The 12,208-nt window shown below is 63.2% G+C and overlaps 1 protein-coding gene across 9 annotated transcripts in view; it reads left to right on the plus strand.

Moving 5' to 3' along the window:
* Positions 1–9,696, plus strand: part of STIM1 (stromal interaction molecule 1) — a 73,508-nt gene extending 63,812 nt beyond the window's left edge. For 3 of the 9 annotated variants that reach the window (XM_071430021.1, XM_071430012.1, XM_071430016.1), the window contains one exon: positions 6,492–9,696. In XM_071430021.1, coding sequence (XP_071286122.1) covers positions 6,492–7,044 — 553 coding nt within the window. In that variant the 3' untranslated portion in view covers positions 7,045–9,696. Of the gene's footprint in view, positions 1–743; positions 1,082–1,155; positions 1,175–6,491 lie in introns of those variants that run through there. The other 6 variants (XM_071430014.1, XM_071430018.1, XM_071430015.1 and 3 more) reach the window with 5 other exon arrangements.
* Positions 9,697–12,208: the final 2,512 nt, after the last annotated feature.

Here is a 12,208-nt window from a genome sequence, read left to right on the forward strand (position 1 = left end):
CACCCCCTCCCTGCCCCATGTGTCTCCAAGCTGAGCAGCCCCAGGCACATTCTGGAGTCTGGAATACCGAGGGGGAAATTCCTGCACCTGCTCCACAATGGAGAATTAAAGAGCAGCATCTCAGTTAATTCAGTAATGGTTGGTTGGGGATGATGAGAAGCTGTGTAATTAATTAACTCCTACCAGTGGGAGCTCAATTGCAGCTGTCCCAGTTGGACTGGTAAAAGCTGGGAATGCTGCTGGTCCCTGCTTCCATTGCCTCCCTGACTCTGCAGGAGGGAGAGCTCATTCTGGCAGCCTGGGGCTCATGTCCTGTGTCCAAAACAGCTGTTTAAATGTGATTTATTTCCACTGAGGCCCATGGCACGTGGAGTTCTGCCCAGGACAAAGCCTGAGTCCCTGCAGACCCCCCGAGAGTGGCAGAGGGAAACAGGATCCAGTGTGGGGACCCCAGGAAGGGAAGGGGAAGGTGCCAGAGGAGGGAATAAGTGGGGCCTGCCCTGGTCAGAGCCCAGCTGGTCACCACTGGATGTGACCTGTCCTGTCCCTGCTCCCGTGGCAAAGCCCAGCTGGTGATGCAGGAGAAGGGATGGAGTCAGAACCTCCCACCTGGGACTTGCTCCAGCTGCACCTCAGCAGGCAGCTCCCCCACCTCATCATCCCTGCTCAGCCCAGCAGCAGGAATGAGGAGTTGGGTGCCCGAGGATGTGGGTTTGTGGTGTGCTGATAACTGTTTTATCCAGCTGCATCACTAGCAGGCCCTGCTCTGATGCATCCCCAAAAGTGCCGCTGCCGATGGATTGCTGCCCCTCCTTGATACCCCCGCTCCTGGAGGCCTTTCCTTCCATCCCTCAGCCTCCCGGGGAGCCTCAGAAAGGCCCTCCAGGGAGTCACTGCAAGGAGCAGAGCCCCAGAGTGTCCCGGCTCCCTCGGTAGGAGGAATGTGCCCCCCTGGCGCTGGGGGCTGCTGGAGCTCTTTAGCCTCTCGCACATCCAGCAGAGCCCAGGCTGGGCAGGGCTCGCAGGAGAATCCTCTCCAACCCCCGAGGAGCGAGGCTGGGGATCGCTGTCTCCGGAGTCCTGCTGGGGTTATCCTGGCAGGGAGCCTCTCCCTCAACTCCTCACTCTCTGCTTCTCTTTTGCAATTGGCTTCAGAGGATCCGGCGCCAATAAGGTCAGAGCGGTTCCGGGCCGGAGGCGGCTGCGGGATCGGGGGGTCCCCGGGGGGAGAGGGGCTGGAGGGGCTGTGTGTGCACAGGGGTTTCTGCTGCCAGTGCCTGCCTCGGGTGGATGAAACCCACGGAGAGGGGAGCGTAGCACCAAATGCCCAGGCCCTTCTCCAACCAGGAAGGGAGGCAGCAGCCAAAGCTCAGCGAAGGGAGAGAGTCAGGAATCCAGGGAAATGAGTAATTCACAGCTCAAGCAGGGTGGAAGGGAGGAAGCTGCTGTTGGGTGTGCGTTGAGGCTGTGCCAAGCTCAGCCCCACTGCAAATTTGGGACTTTGCCTTAAGAAAAACCTTGGTCCCTGGTGCCACACACACAGAGCCCAGCAGCTGAGGGTGCTCTGAGAGCCAGACACAGAGGGATGGGGCAGCCAGGGCTCTGTGGCTGCTGCAGCACACCCAGGGCAGCTCCTGGGCCATGCTGGGCTGGACCCCAGCAGGAACACCCAGAGAAATCCCTCATGGGCTGCAGGGCTGGGGAAAAATAGGTGTTTGTTCTCCATCCTCCTGCTGCTCCTCCCCTGCTCCTCCACTCCCAGGCTTCCTGTACTCCAAGCTTTCCTTTTCCATGCTTTGCTCTCTGCTTCTTTTGTTCACCATCCCCATCTCCTCACCCTCCCTCCCTCCCTCCCTCCCGGCTCGGGTGGATCCTGGTGGGGTGGGAGGGAGCCAGGAGGAAGCAGACCCATCCTGCCTTAGGCAGGGTCCCTCTGTGGAGGTGCTGGAGTGCCTGGATCCATGGAAAAGAGCAGGGAGAGCTGCTGGCGTGGAGGAAGGCTCGGGCTCCCAGGTATTTCTCTGTCCAGTTGCTGCTCTGTGGTTTCCAGGAGGGATGAGCTGTCAGGGGCTCCTGCTGCTCCACAAAAACACCTCCTCTGATCCCTGCCTGGGATCCCATCCAAGGCCAGCCTGTCCTGGGATAGCTTTTCCTCTTGAAAGTGTGCTGGAACAGTTGAGGAGCATAATCCTCATGGAAATCAGTGGGATATAGGGCAGGCCTTGCTGAGCCTCATCCTGGGAATGCTCTTTCCTCCCTGTTGTCCTGGCATGGACTCAAGAGTGTCCACTCCTCAGTGTGATCTCAGGAATCCTGTCCCTGCTCTCGTGCACTTCTTTGTGGGAGCCACCAGGAAAAGGCTCATTTGGGGCTGAAGAAAATCCCAGAAGTTCCTGGCCATTGGTGTTCAGCTCCCAAAATCATCCCGTGGGTGCCCCAACAGGAATGCAGGAGGGCCCTGTGCCTGTGCCAGGTGTCCCTTGGATTGTCCCTGCTGTGGTGGCTGTGCCCTCCGTGCCAGGATATCCCCAGAGCCTGGCACAGCAGGGTGGGCACTCTGCTGCTCTGGTGGCTGCTGCTGTCACCAGCTCCTCCCTGTGTCCTTCAGGAATATATTCCTGACTTGCAGCTGGAGGGATTGTGTATGAGCAGAGTAGGAATATTTGGGAATTGTGTGCTCTTGGGCATCAGCTCCTTCAGCCCCCTTGGATGAGCCCAGAGGGATGAACTGGGGCTCCCAGGAGGTGGAACCCATGTGGTGCACCCACTCCAGGGTGAGATCCCAGAGAACAGCCACCCCAGGAGCGGGGACACGCACCCTGTGCTGCAGCCAGAGCGGCCCCAGGAGGTGACACGGTGGCCCTGGTGTCACCGAGGCCCTGCCCGGCTCTGCAGTGTGGGACCAGCTGTCCTGGGATCGGGTTCCCACTCTGCTCTCCAGACAGAAGATCCTCGTGGAGCAGAGCATGGCTCTCCATCTGCTGCTGTCCTCTGCTGCCCCTGCTGCATTGAAACCTGCCAGGCCTGCAGGAGAGGGAGCAGCTCCATGGAGCCCAGCAGGGAACACTCACCTCTTCACACATCCTTGAAGTCTCCTCAGTTGGAAGAAAATCCATTTTCTCCAGTATCTGCTGCCCTCTTGCTGTTAGAAAGGATTTCTATCACGGGCCCTGACCCGGGTCTCTCCCTGTGGGACTGTGGCAGCCAGAGGGACGGACTGGATTTCCTGGAGGAGATTAGATTCTCTGGTGGAGCTGGGGCACTGCCTGTGAAGGGAGCAGGTGTTGCTGTGCCCCCATCCCCAGCCAGGGCATGTGGGGTCCCTCAGGGCTCTCCCACCCCCTCCATGAGTCCAGAGTGGGCCCTGCATTCCTGCCAGGACCCGATCCTGCCTGGCCCTGACCCTGGCTCTGCCCAGCACCGTTCCTGTGCCAAGGTTCTGCCCCACAGCCTGGCTCCTTCTCCAGCCCTGCTGGGACCCCAGCTATCCCAGTTACCCCTGCTATCCCAGTTACCCCTGCTATCCCAGTTACCCCAGCTATCCCAGTTACCCCAGCTATCCCAGTTACCACAGTGACAGCCATGGGCCACCGGCCGTGACAGTGACCTTCTGCAGTATCCCCTGGTGTCCCTGGGAGCTCGGAGGCTCCACACGTGTGATGATGGCACTTGTGTCCCTTGGAAGGCTCCAGCTGCCCACTCAGAATCCCCTGGGATCTCACACCACTGGGCTGTTCCCTTCTCCCAGCAGCTCACCTGGGATGTGGCTCAGACACCAGCCAGGCTGGGCCCCAGGCGAGGACAGGGACAATGCCAGCAGTGCCCAGGGCTCCTTGCTGCTGGGCAGGAGGAGAGCTGAGGTGTTCTGCACAGCTGGGCTCCCCCACTGGATCCAGGGCTGAATGCCAGCCACCCACAGGATCCTCTTTTCCTCCGTGTGTTCCCTGGAGCTGCGGAACGAGGGCCCAGCTTTATTCCATGGGTTCTGTTAAAGGAATGCTCTTGTTCCAGCACAAGGAGAAGGTTCTGGGCCTATCCCAGCACAGGCAGGACTCCAGTGTGTGCCAGCACTTTGTGGAGAGCATGAGGAGGCCAGGACTGAGACCAGTGCTGGGAAACATCATCAGGGACAGGGATCCTGGGCAGGGACAGGGATCCAGGGCATGGACAGGGATCCAGAGCATGGACAGGGATCCCAGGCAGGGACAGGGATCCAGAGCATGGACAGGGATCCAGAGCATGGACAGGGGTCCAAAGCATGGACAGGGATCCAGGGCATGGACAGGGATCCAGAGCAGGGACAGGGATCCAGGGCATGGACAGCGATCCAGGGCAGGGACAGGGATCCAGGGCAGGGACAGGGATCCAGGGCATGGACAGGGATCCAGGGCATGGACAGGGATCCAGGGCATGGACAGCGATCCAGGGCAGGGACAGGGATCCAGGGCAGCCCCAGCCTGGCAGTGACACAGAGCTGGTGCTGTGGGCACACCCTGCAGGAATGGGATGGGGCATCCAGAGGCACCTGGGCAGGCTGAGAGCTGGGACCCTGCCAGCCTCGTGCAGCTCAGCAGGACCAAGGGCAAGGCCTGCAGCTGGCTGGGGGCAACCCCAGCACAAACACAGCCTGGGGAGAATGGACTGGGAGCAGCCCTGGGAGAAGGAGCTGGAGATTGGTGGGAGAAGCTCCACAGGGCCTGGCCATGAGCACTGGGACCTGAAATCCCTGTGCCCTGGGCTGATCTCACAGGGTGGGCAGAGGAAAGGGATTGGGATTGTGCCCCCTCAGCTGATTTCCCACCTGCAGAGCTGCCCCAGGCCTGGGCCCAGCCCAGGGAGGAGCTGGAGCTGCTGCAGAGAGCCCAGAGGAGGCTCCAGGATGGGCAGAGGGATGGAGCAGCTCTGCTGGGAGGAAAGGCTGGCACAGCTGGGATTGTTCACCTGCACAGGAGAAGCTTTGGGCTGAGCTCAGGGTGGCCTTGCAGGGCCTGCAGGAGCCCCAGGAAAGCTGGAGAGAGACAATTTCCAGGGGATGCAGGGACAGCACCCAGGGAATGGCTGCCAGTGCCAGAGGGCAGGGCTGGGTGGGATCTTGGCCATGAGGAATTGTTCCCTGGCAGGGTGGGCAGGCCCTGGCACAGGGTGCCCAGAGCAGCTGGGGCTGCCCCTGCATCCCTGGCAGTGCCCAAGGCCAGGCTGGGCACTGGGGACAGTGGGAGGTGTCCCTGCCATGGCAGGGGTGGCTCTGGGTGGTCCTCCCAGTTCCTTCTCACCCAAACCAGTCTGGGATTCCTGAACATCTCTGCAGTTCTCCCTGGATGTCTCCAGCTCTGTTAAGGAGGTTTTCCTTGTCTTGCCGGTCTCTTTGGCTGCCTCCAGGCCGATGTTGATGGTGGTACCGTAGGAGATGATCTGGGGGCTCTGTGCAGTGCCAGGCAGGTTTGCTCACCTATGTGCAGGGGTCTGTGCCAAGAGCAGAGATCGGGGGGCTCCAGGGCGAGGGACAGGTCAGCACCTCCCACCTCTTCCCACCGCCTCTCGCTTCTCTTCCCCTGCTCCTTCCCTTTCCATTTGCCTCCCATTCCGCTGCTCCCTCCTGTGCGTGGGCAGGGCCGGGGCCCCTCACCCATCCCCTGCCCGGGGGGCAGCTCTGCCCGTGCCCTGGCCTCCGTGGGCAGCACTGGAACCCCTGGCCCGGCTGCCTGGGCAGGCTGGCACCTGCACAGGGGCCCCGGGGAGGGGGCCAGCAGCATCCAGCCGGGAGGAGCGAGCTGTGACTTGTCATTTCCCTCGTGCTCCTGCCTCCCACTCTCCAGAGGGCTCTGGAGCCCCGTGGGCCGTCACCGGTAGGCACAGGCTGGGCACAAACCTCGTGCAGCGGCGGGGCTGGGCATGGCTTCGTGTGGGCATGGCCAAGCTCCGATTCCTCCCATGGGGTTAGAGCTTGGCACCGGCTGAGCCAGGCAAGGGGCAGGGGCGGGGGGCCCGGGGGGCGTGGGCACACACGGATGGGGCAATGGCTGAGGGACCCCCGGGGAATCTGGGGGGAGCTGGGATCCAGGGGGAGGAATGGATCCCATCACACACTGAGGGGTCCCCCAGGATCCATGGGGAGGGTGGATCCCATCACAGACTGAGGGATCCCCTGGGATCCAGGGGGAGGAATGGATCCTGTCCTGGACTGAGGGATCTCCATGGGGAGCAATGGATCCTATCACAGACTGAAGGATCCCCCTGGGATCCATGGGGAGGATTGAGCCTCCATCCCATTCCCATGTCCTCGCTCCCTCGAGCTGCTCGAGGTGAGCCCCCGGCTCAGGGATCCCCGACCCTGGGGCACAGAGAGGGGCCGAGCCGGGGCCGGGTGGGCAAGGGCTCAGTGCCAGCCCCTCTCGGGGTCACTGGGGTCTCTCAGCCGCTGCTGCCATCCGTGTGTGCGGGGCCGGGCCGGGTGGGCACTGACCCCTCTCTCCCGGCGCTCTCCACCGCAGAGATTTAACTCGCTGCGACTCCGACTCCTCCATCCCGCACCTGAGCGACCACCAGCGTATCCCCAGCTCGGCGCCCAAGCTGCTGGCTGCCCGGCCCACGCTGCTGACCAGGTCCATGGAGGAGGCTGTCCCCGGGCCCCCGGGCCCCGGCGCGCCCACGCCCAACGGCGGCAGCCGGCACGGGGAGCCCTCCGCCCTGGCGGCTTTGCAGGAGCGGCTGCCCGAGAGCCCCATGGTGATGAAGAAGATGATGACGGTGAACCACGGCATGGAGAAGTCCTCCAGCCTGGGGGAGATCAGCCACCACCCGACGGCCGGCAAGCCCAGCCACTCGGATTCGTCCCGGTCGCACAGCCCCAGCTCCACCGACCCCGACACCCCCTCCCCCATCTCTGACTGCCGGCCCAGCGGCGCCAGGAACACCCGCATCCCGCAGCTGGCCGCCAAGAAGAGCCCGGGGGACGAGGACAGCAGCCTGACGGGCGACGAGGTTGACCTCGGCCAGAGCAAGAAAAAGTTCCCCCTAAAGATCTTCAAGAAGCCCAAGAAGTAGGGGGGGAGACCCCCGGACGCGTCCCGCCGGGCCCGGGGCCGGCCGTGCACCGGGAACGCAGCGCGGCCCCGGCACTCTCCGCTCCCCGAGTCACCCCGGCGCCGGCACGGGAGGAGCTATTTAAACTTATTTATTTCCTCATCTCCGAGACGAGAAGCGCGACGCCGCCGGCTCCCCGCGAGAAGAGCCGCCCCTGCCCTCCCTCCGACCGCTGCGGTCCCGGCTTTGCTGTGCATGGCTTCCAGTTACTCCTGCTCTGCTCAGCCACGCGGCCTTTGGGTTTGGTTTCAATGTGGTTTTATTTTTTTTTTTTTAATTTTATTTTTTATTGTTGTTATTAATTTGTTTTCCTGCCTCCTCCGACTTTTGCACAGGCTGAGGGCGGGCCGGGGCCGCTCCGCACTGCCCCTGCGGTGACTCCGCTCGCAGCGGTTCTCCCTCATTGCTCCGAGTCACTTTCCCACCCCGGCCCCTCGGCTGCGCCCCTGGGAAGGGGATCCCGTCCCGAGCAGCTCTCGCTGCGCAGGAGCAGGGGAGGACTCTGCCCTTGCCGCCGGTACTTGTGTGCTCCCGGTGCCCCCGGGGGCCGCGGGGACGGGGCTGTCCCCGCACGGCTCTGCCCGGTGCCTGGGGAAGGTCGGGACAGGGGCAGGAGGGACGCACGCCTGGCCCGGGCTGTGCTTCCCCGGTGCCCTGCACTGCTCCGAACCTGCCGTGCCCGGGACCTGGCTGAGGACCCTGGTGACAGGGACAGGGAGGGAACCACCCTGGTGACAGGGACAGGGAGGGAACCACCCTGGTGACAGGGACAGGGAGGGAAGGACCCTGGTGACAGGGAACAGTGAGGGATGGACCCTGGTGACAGGGACAGGGAGGGAAGGGCCCTGGTGAATGGGACAGTGAGGAAAGGACCCTGGTGACAAGGACAGGGAGGGAAGGACCATCCCAAGGGGTGTTGGTGCAGAGCCAGTCCAGCCGCCACATCCACATGAAGAGGAGAGGAGGGGGCTCCCGGGAGCAGGGCCTGTCCCCTGTCCTGTGTCCCCTGTCCCAGCTGGGCAGGGCCAGAGGGAGGGACCAGGACACAGCAGGGCTCTCAGGGCAGGGGACAGGCCGTGCCTGGGGGGCAGGACCATGACAGAGCCCTCCCCTGGAGCAGGCCGGGCGCTGGGGCTCTGTGCCCCCCACACAGGCAGTGTCCCCCTTGCCCTGGGGCCACACGCCGGGGTGTCCCTGGCTGTGCCAGCCTGACCCGGGGCTCAGTCCGTCCTCCTGTCCTCCCTCAGCACATTGTGGGTCACATCCTGCTGCTCACAGCCCCCAGCTCACCCCGGCGTGTCCCCAGCACAGCCCCGGCCACTGCGGGGCCCCCACTGAGGGCAGCAGCTGTGGCTGAGCCCACTCCCTGTGAGGGCCGAGCCTGTCCCGAGGGATGGGGCCTGCCCCGTCCCCAGGGCTGAGTACTGAGGGATGAGCTCTGCCCCATTCCCAGGGCTGAGTACTGAGGGATGAGCTCTGCCCCATTCCCAGGGCTGAGTACTGAGGGATGAGCTCTGCCCCATCCCCAGGGCTGAGTACTGAGGGATGAGCTCTGCCCCATCCCTGAGCTCTGCCCCATCCCCAGGGCTGAGTACTGAGGGATGAGCTCTGCCCCATTCCCAGGGCTGAGTACTGAGGGATGAGCTCTGCCCCACCCTGGGCCCTGTCCCATCCCTGACCCCCCTCTCCCAGCTCCTCCAGGAGCATCCCCCAGCCCCAGAGCTGCCAGGGGAGCCCCCAAGCCCCTTCCCACCCCACTCGAGGTGGCTCCCTGGCACCACAGAACCCCCCAGCCCAGGGTCCCTGTCCTCAGCACCCCCTCCGTCCCCAGACCACCGTCCCGCACGTCCTTGGGGTGGGCAGGGGCTGCTCCTGCCGAGGCAGAGGAAGATGCACAATGGGGGGAGGAGGAAGAAGAGGAGGCTGGGCCAGATGCCGAGAGCCCCCGGGGCCTTGCTTTATGCCAGAGTAATATATTTGTGTCTTGACAATTCAGGAAGGGCTACAAAGGTGTTTTTTGTTCCGTAGGCGGGAGTTAAACGATTTCACTGTTGCTTTGGGATAAGTGAAAAATTCCTCTCAATGACTCTAAGTGCCTGCATATCCTTGGGGACAGGGGGGGTGGGCTCAGCCCCACAACAGGGCTGCTGCCTGGGCACCCCGATTCCATGGACACCCTGATCTGTGGGCACCCCAATTCGTGGGCACCCCGATCTGTGGGCACCTCGATTTGTGGGCACCTGAATTTATGGGTACCCTGATCTATGGGCACCCCAATTTATGGGCACCCTGATTTATGGGTACTCCAATCCGTGGGCACCCTGATCTGTGGACACCCCAGTTTATGGGCACCCTGATTCCTGGGTACCCCAATTTGTGGGCACCCTGCTGTCACAGGCAGGGCCCCCCGGGAGCAGGGCCAGCGGGGTCGGGGCCAGAGCTGCTTGTGGTGGCAGAGACCTGTGGATGCTTCTGGGGAAGGGGTTGGGGATCCACCAAACGGCAACCGTTGACACATCTGCCAACTCTTGATTTAAGGTGGTTTTTGTTTTTTGTTTTTTTGTCATTTCATAAAACTTTTCAATCCAATAAAGCATGTAGTCTATTTTACGAGCCCATGGCTGCTGCTCTCTTCTTGCAGCCCCTGCCAGGCTTCCACCACAGCGGGGTCAGGGCACTGGCACCTGCTGGGGATGTGTTCCTGGCCAGGCCGGTGGGGACAGAGGGACACCCTGGCTGCCCCCCGCACCAGGGCCCTGCCGTCGTCCTCTCCTGTGGGAATTGGATCCACAGGCACAGTGGATCCACCCCGGGGACATCCTGGGACTGCCACTGCCATGGGGACACTGCTGGCAGCTGGGACAGGGACAGGCAGCCACCCCCAAACTGCTTCAGGTTGGGAGAGACCTTCAAGGCCATCGAGTCCAGCCCAGCCCCAACCCCTCAACTGAACCCTGGCACCCAGTGCCACATCCAGGCTTTGTTAAACACACCCAGGCATGGGGACTCCACCACCTCCCCGGGCAGCCATTCCAGAACTTTCTCACCCTTGCTGGAAAAACCTTTTCCCTGCTCTCCAGCCTGGATTTCCCTTGGTGCAGCTCGAGGCTGTGTGCTCTGGTTGTGTCAGTGCTGCTGGAGAAAGAGCCCAGGGCCAGCTGAGCACAGGCCCCTTTCAGGAGCTGTGCAGAGTGAGGAGGGCAGCCCTGAGTCTCCTTTGCTCCAGGCTGAGCACCCCCAGCTCCCTCAGGGCTTCCTCACTCACAGGGTTTGTGTTCCCAGCCCCTCTCCAGCCTCCTTGGCCCCTCTGGATGTGCTTAGGGTCCCAAAGTCCTTCCCAAACTGAGGGGCCAGAGCTGGGTCCTGCTCCCAGAGTGCCCCAGAGTCACCTCTGAGGTGCAGGACGTGTCCAGGACAAACAAAGGGATCCATGGGTGGCATCAGCTGGGCTGGGGGACAGCAATGGCACAGGAGCAGCAGCAGCCATCCCACGGGATGATGGCACAGGGACAGCAGTTATCCCATGGGATGATGGCACAGGGACAGCAGCAGTTATCCCACGGGGTGATGGCACAGGGACAGCAGCAGTTATCCCCTGGGATGGTGGCACAGGGACAGCAGCAGTTATCCTGTGGGATGGTGGCACAGGGACAGCAGTTATCCCCTGGGATGGTGGCACAGGGACAGCAGCAGTTATCCTGTGGGATAATGGCACAGGAGCAGCAGCAGTTATCCCATGGGGTGATGGCACAGGGACAGCAGCAGTTATACCACGGGATGGTGGCACAGCAGCCATCCCACGGGCCGTGCCCCGGCAGAGCCCCGTGTTGGCAGTGCCCTGCCATGTTCCCATGCACACTCCCTGTCTCAGCTCACCCTCACGGGGGCAGATCCCGCTCCCTGCAGCCCCCCGTGCCCGTGTTTTCCCTGAAAAGCACAAGGCACGTTTCCCTGGGCAAGAGCAGCGGCCTCTCCAGGGGCAGAGCTCCGCACAGCCTCGGCGGTCATTGAAACCCCGCAGCCCCTGGGGGAGCTCCTCGTTAGCCCGGCGCTCATTAGCGCTCATTAGGGCCGGCTGCCTCCACGCGGGCGTCCAGGGGATCTTCAGCGGGCTCAGCACACTCGGGATGGGCTCAGCACACCCGGACAGGGCTCAGCACACTCGGGATGGGCTCAGCACACCCAGACAGGGCTCAGCACACCCGGGCAGGGCTCAGCACACCCGGGATGGGCTCAGCACACCCAGGGCAGGGCTCAGCACACCCGGACAGGGCTCAGCACACCCGGGCAGGGCTCAGCACACCCAGGCATGGCTCAGCACACCCGGACAGGGCTCAGCACACCCGGGATGGGCTCAGCACACCCAGGAAGGGCTCAGCACACCCAGGGCAGGGCTCAGCACACCCAGGCAGGGCTCAGCACACCCGGGAAGGGCTCAGCACACCCAGGGCAGGGCTCAGCACACCCGGACAGGGCTCAGCACACCCGGGATGGGCTCAGCACACCCGGGAAGGGCTCAGCACACCCAGGGCAGGGCTCAGCACACCCGGGATGGGCTCAGCACACCCGGGATGGGCTCAGCACACCCAGGAAGGGCTCAGCACACCCAGGGAAGGGCTCAGCACACCCAGGGCAGGGCTCAGCACACCCAGGAAGGGCTCAGCACACCCGGGAAGGGCTCAGCACACCCGGACAGGGCTCAGCACACCCGGGATGGGCTCAGCACACCCGGACAGGGCTCAGCACACCCGGGAAGGGCTCAGCACACCCGGGATGGGCTCAGCACACCCGGACAGGGCTCAGCACACCCAGACAGGACTCAGCACACCTGGGAAGGGCTCAGCACACCCGGACAGGGCTCAGCACACCCAGACAGGATTCAGCACACCTGGGAAGGGCTCAGCACACCCGGGAAGGGCTCAGCACACCCAGGAAGGGCTCAGCAAGCACATCCAGGCATGGCTCAGGACAGGTGGACAGGGCTCAGAGGTGGTGGCATGGCTCCAGTTCCTGCCTGAGGCCCTCCTGTGGGAGCTGTCCTGGGGCAGCACCATGGCTTTCCTTTCCTCTGCAGCCACCTCAGAAATGAACCCACTGCTCCACTCACTCCTGCTTTCAGAGCAGG

This window comes from Agelaius tricolor, unplaced genomic scaffold, assembly GCF_023055355.1.
Source record: "Agelaius tricolor isolate 1412-34295 unplaced genomic scaffold, bAgeTri1.0.p SCAF_7, whole genome shotgun sequence".
NCBI lineage: Eukaryota > Metazoa > Chordata > Aves > Passeriformes > Icteridae > Agelaius > Agelaius tricolor.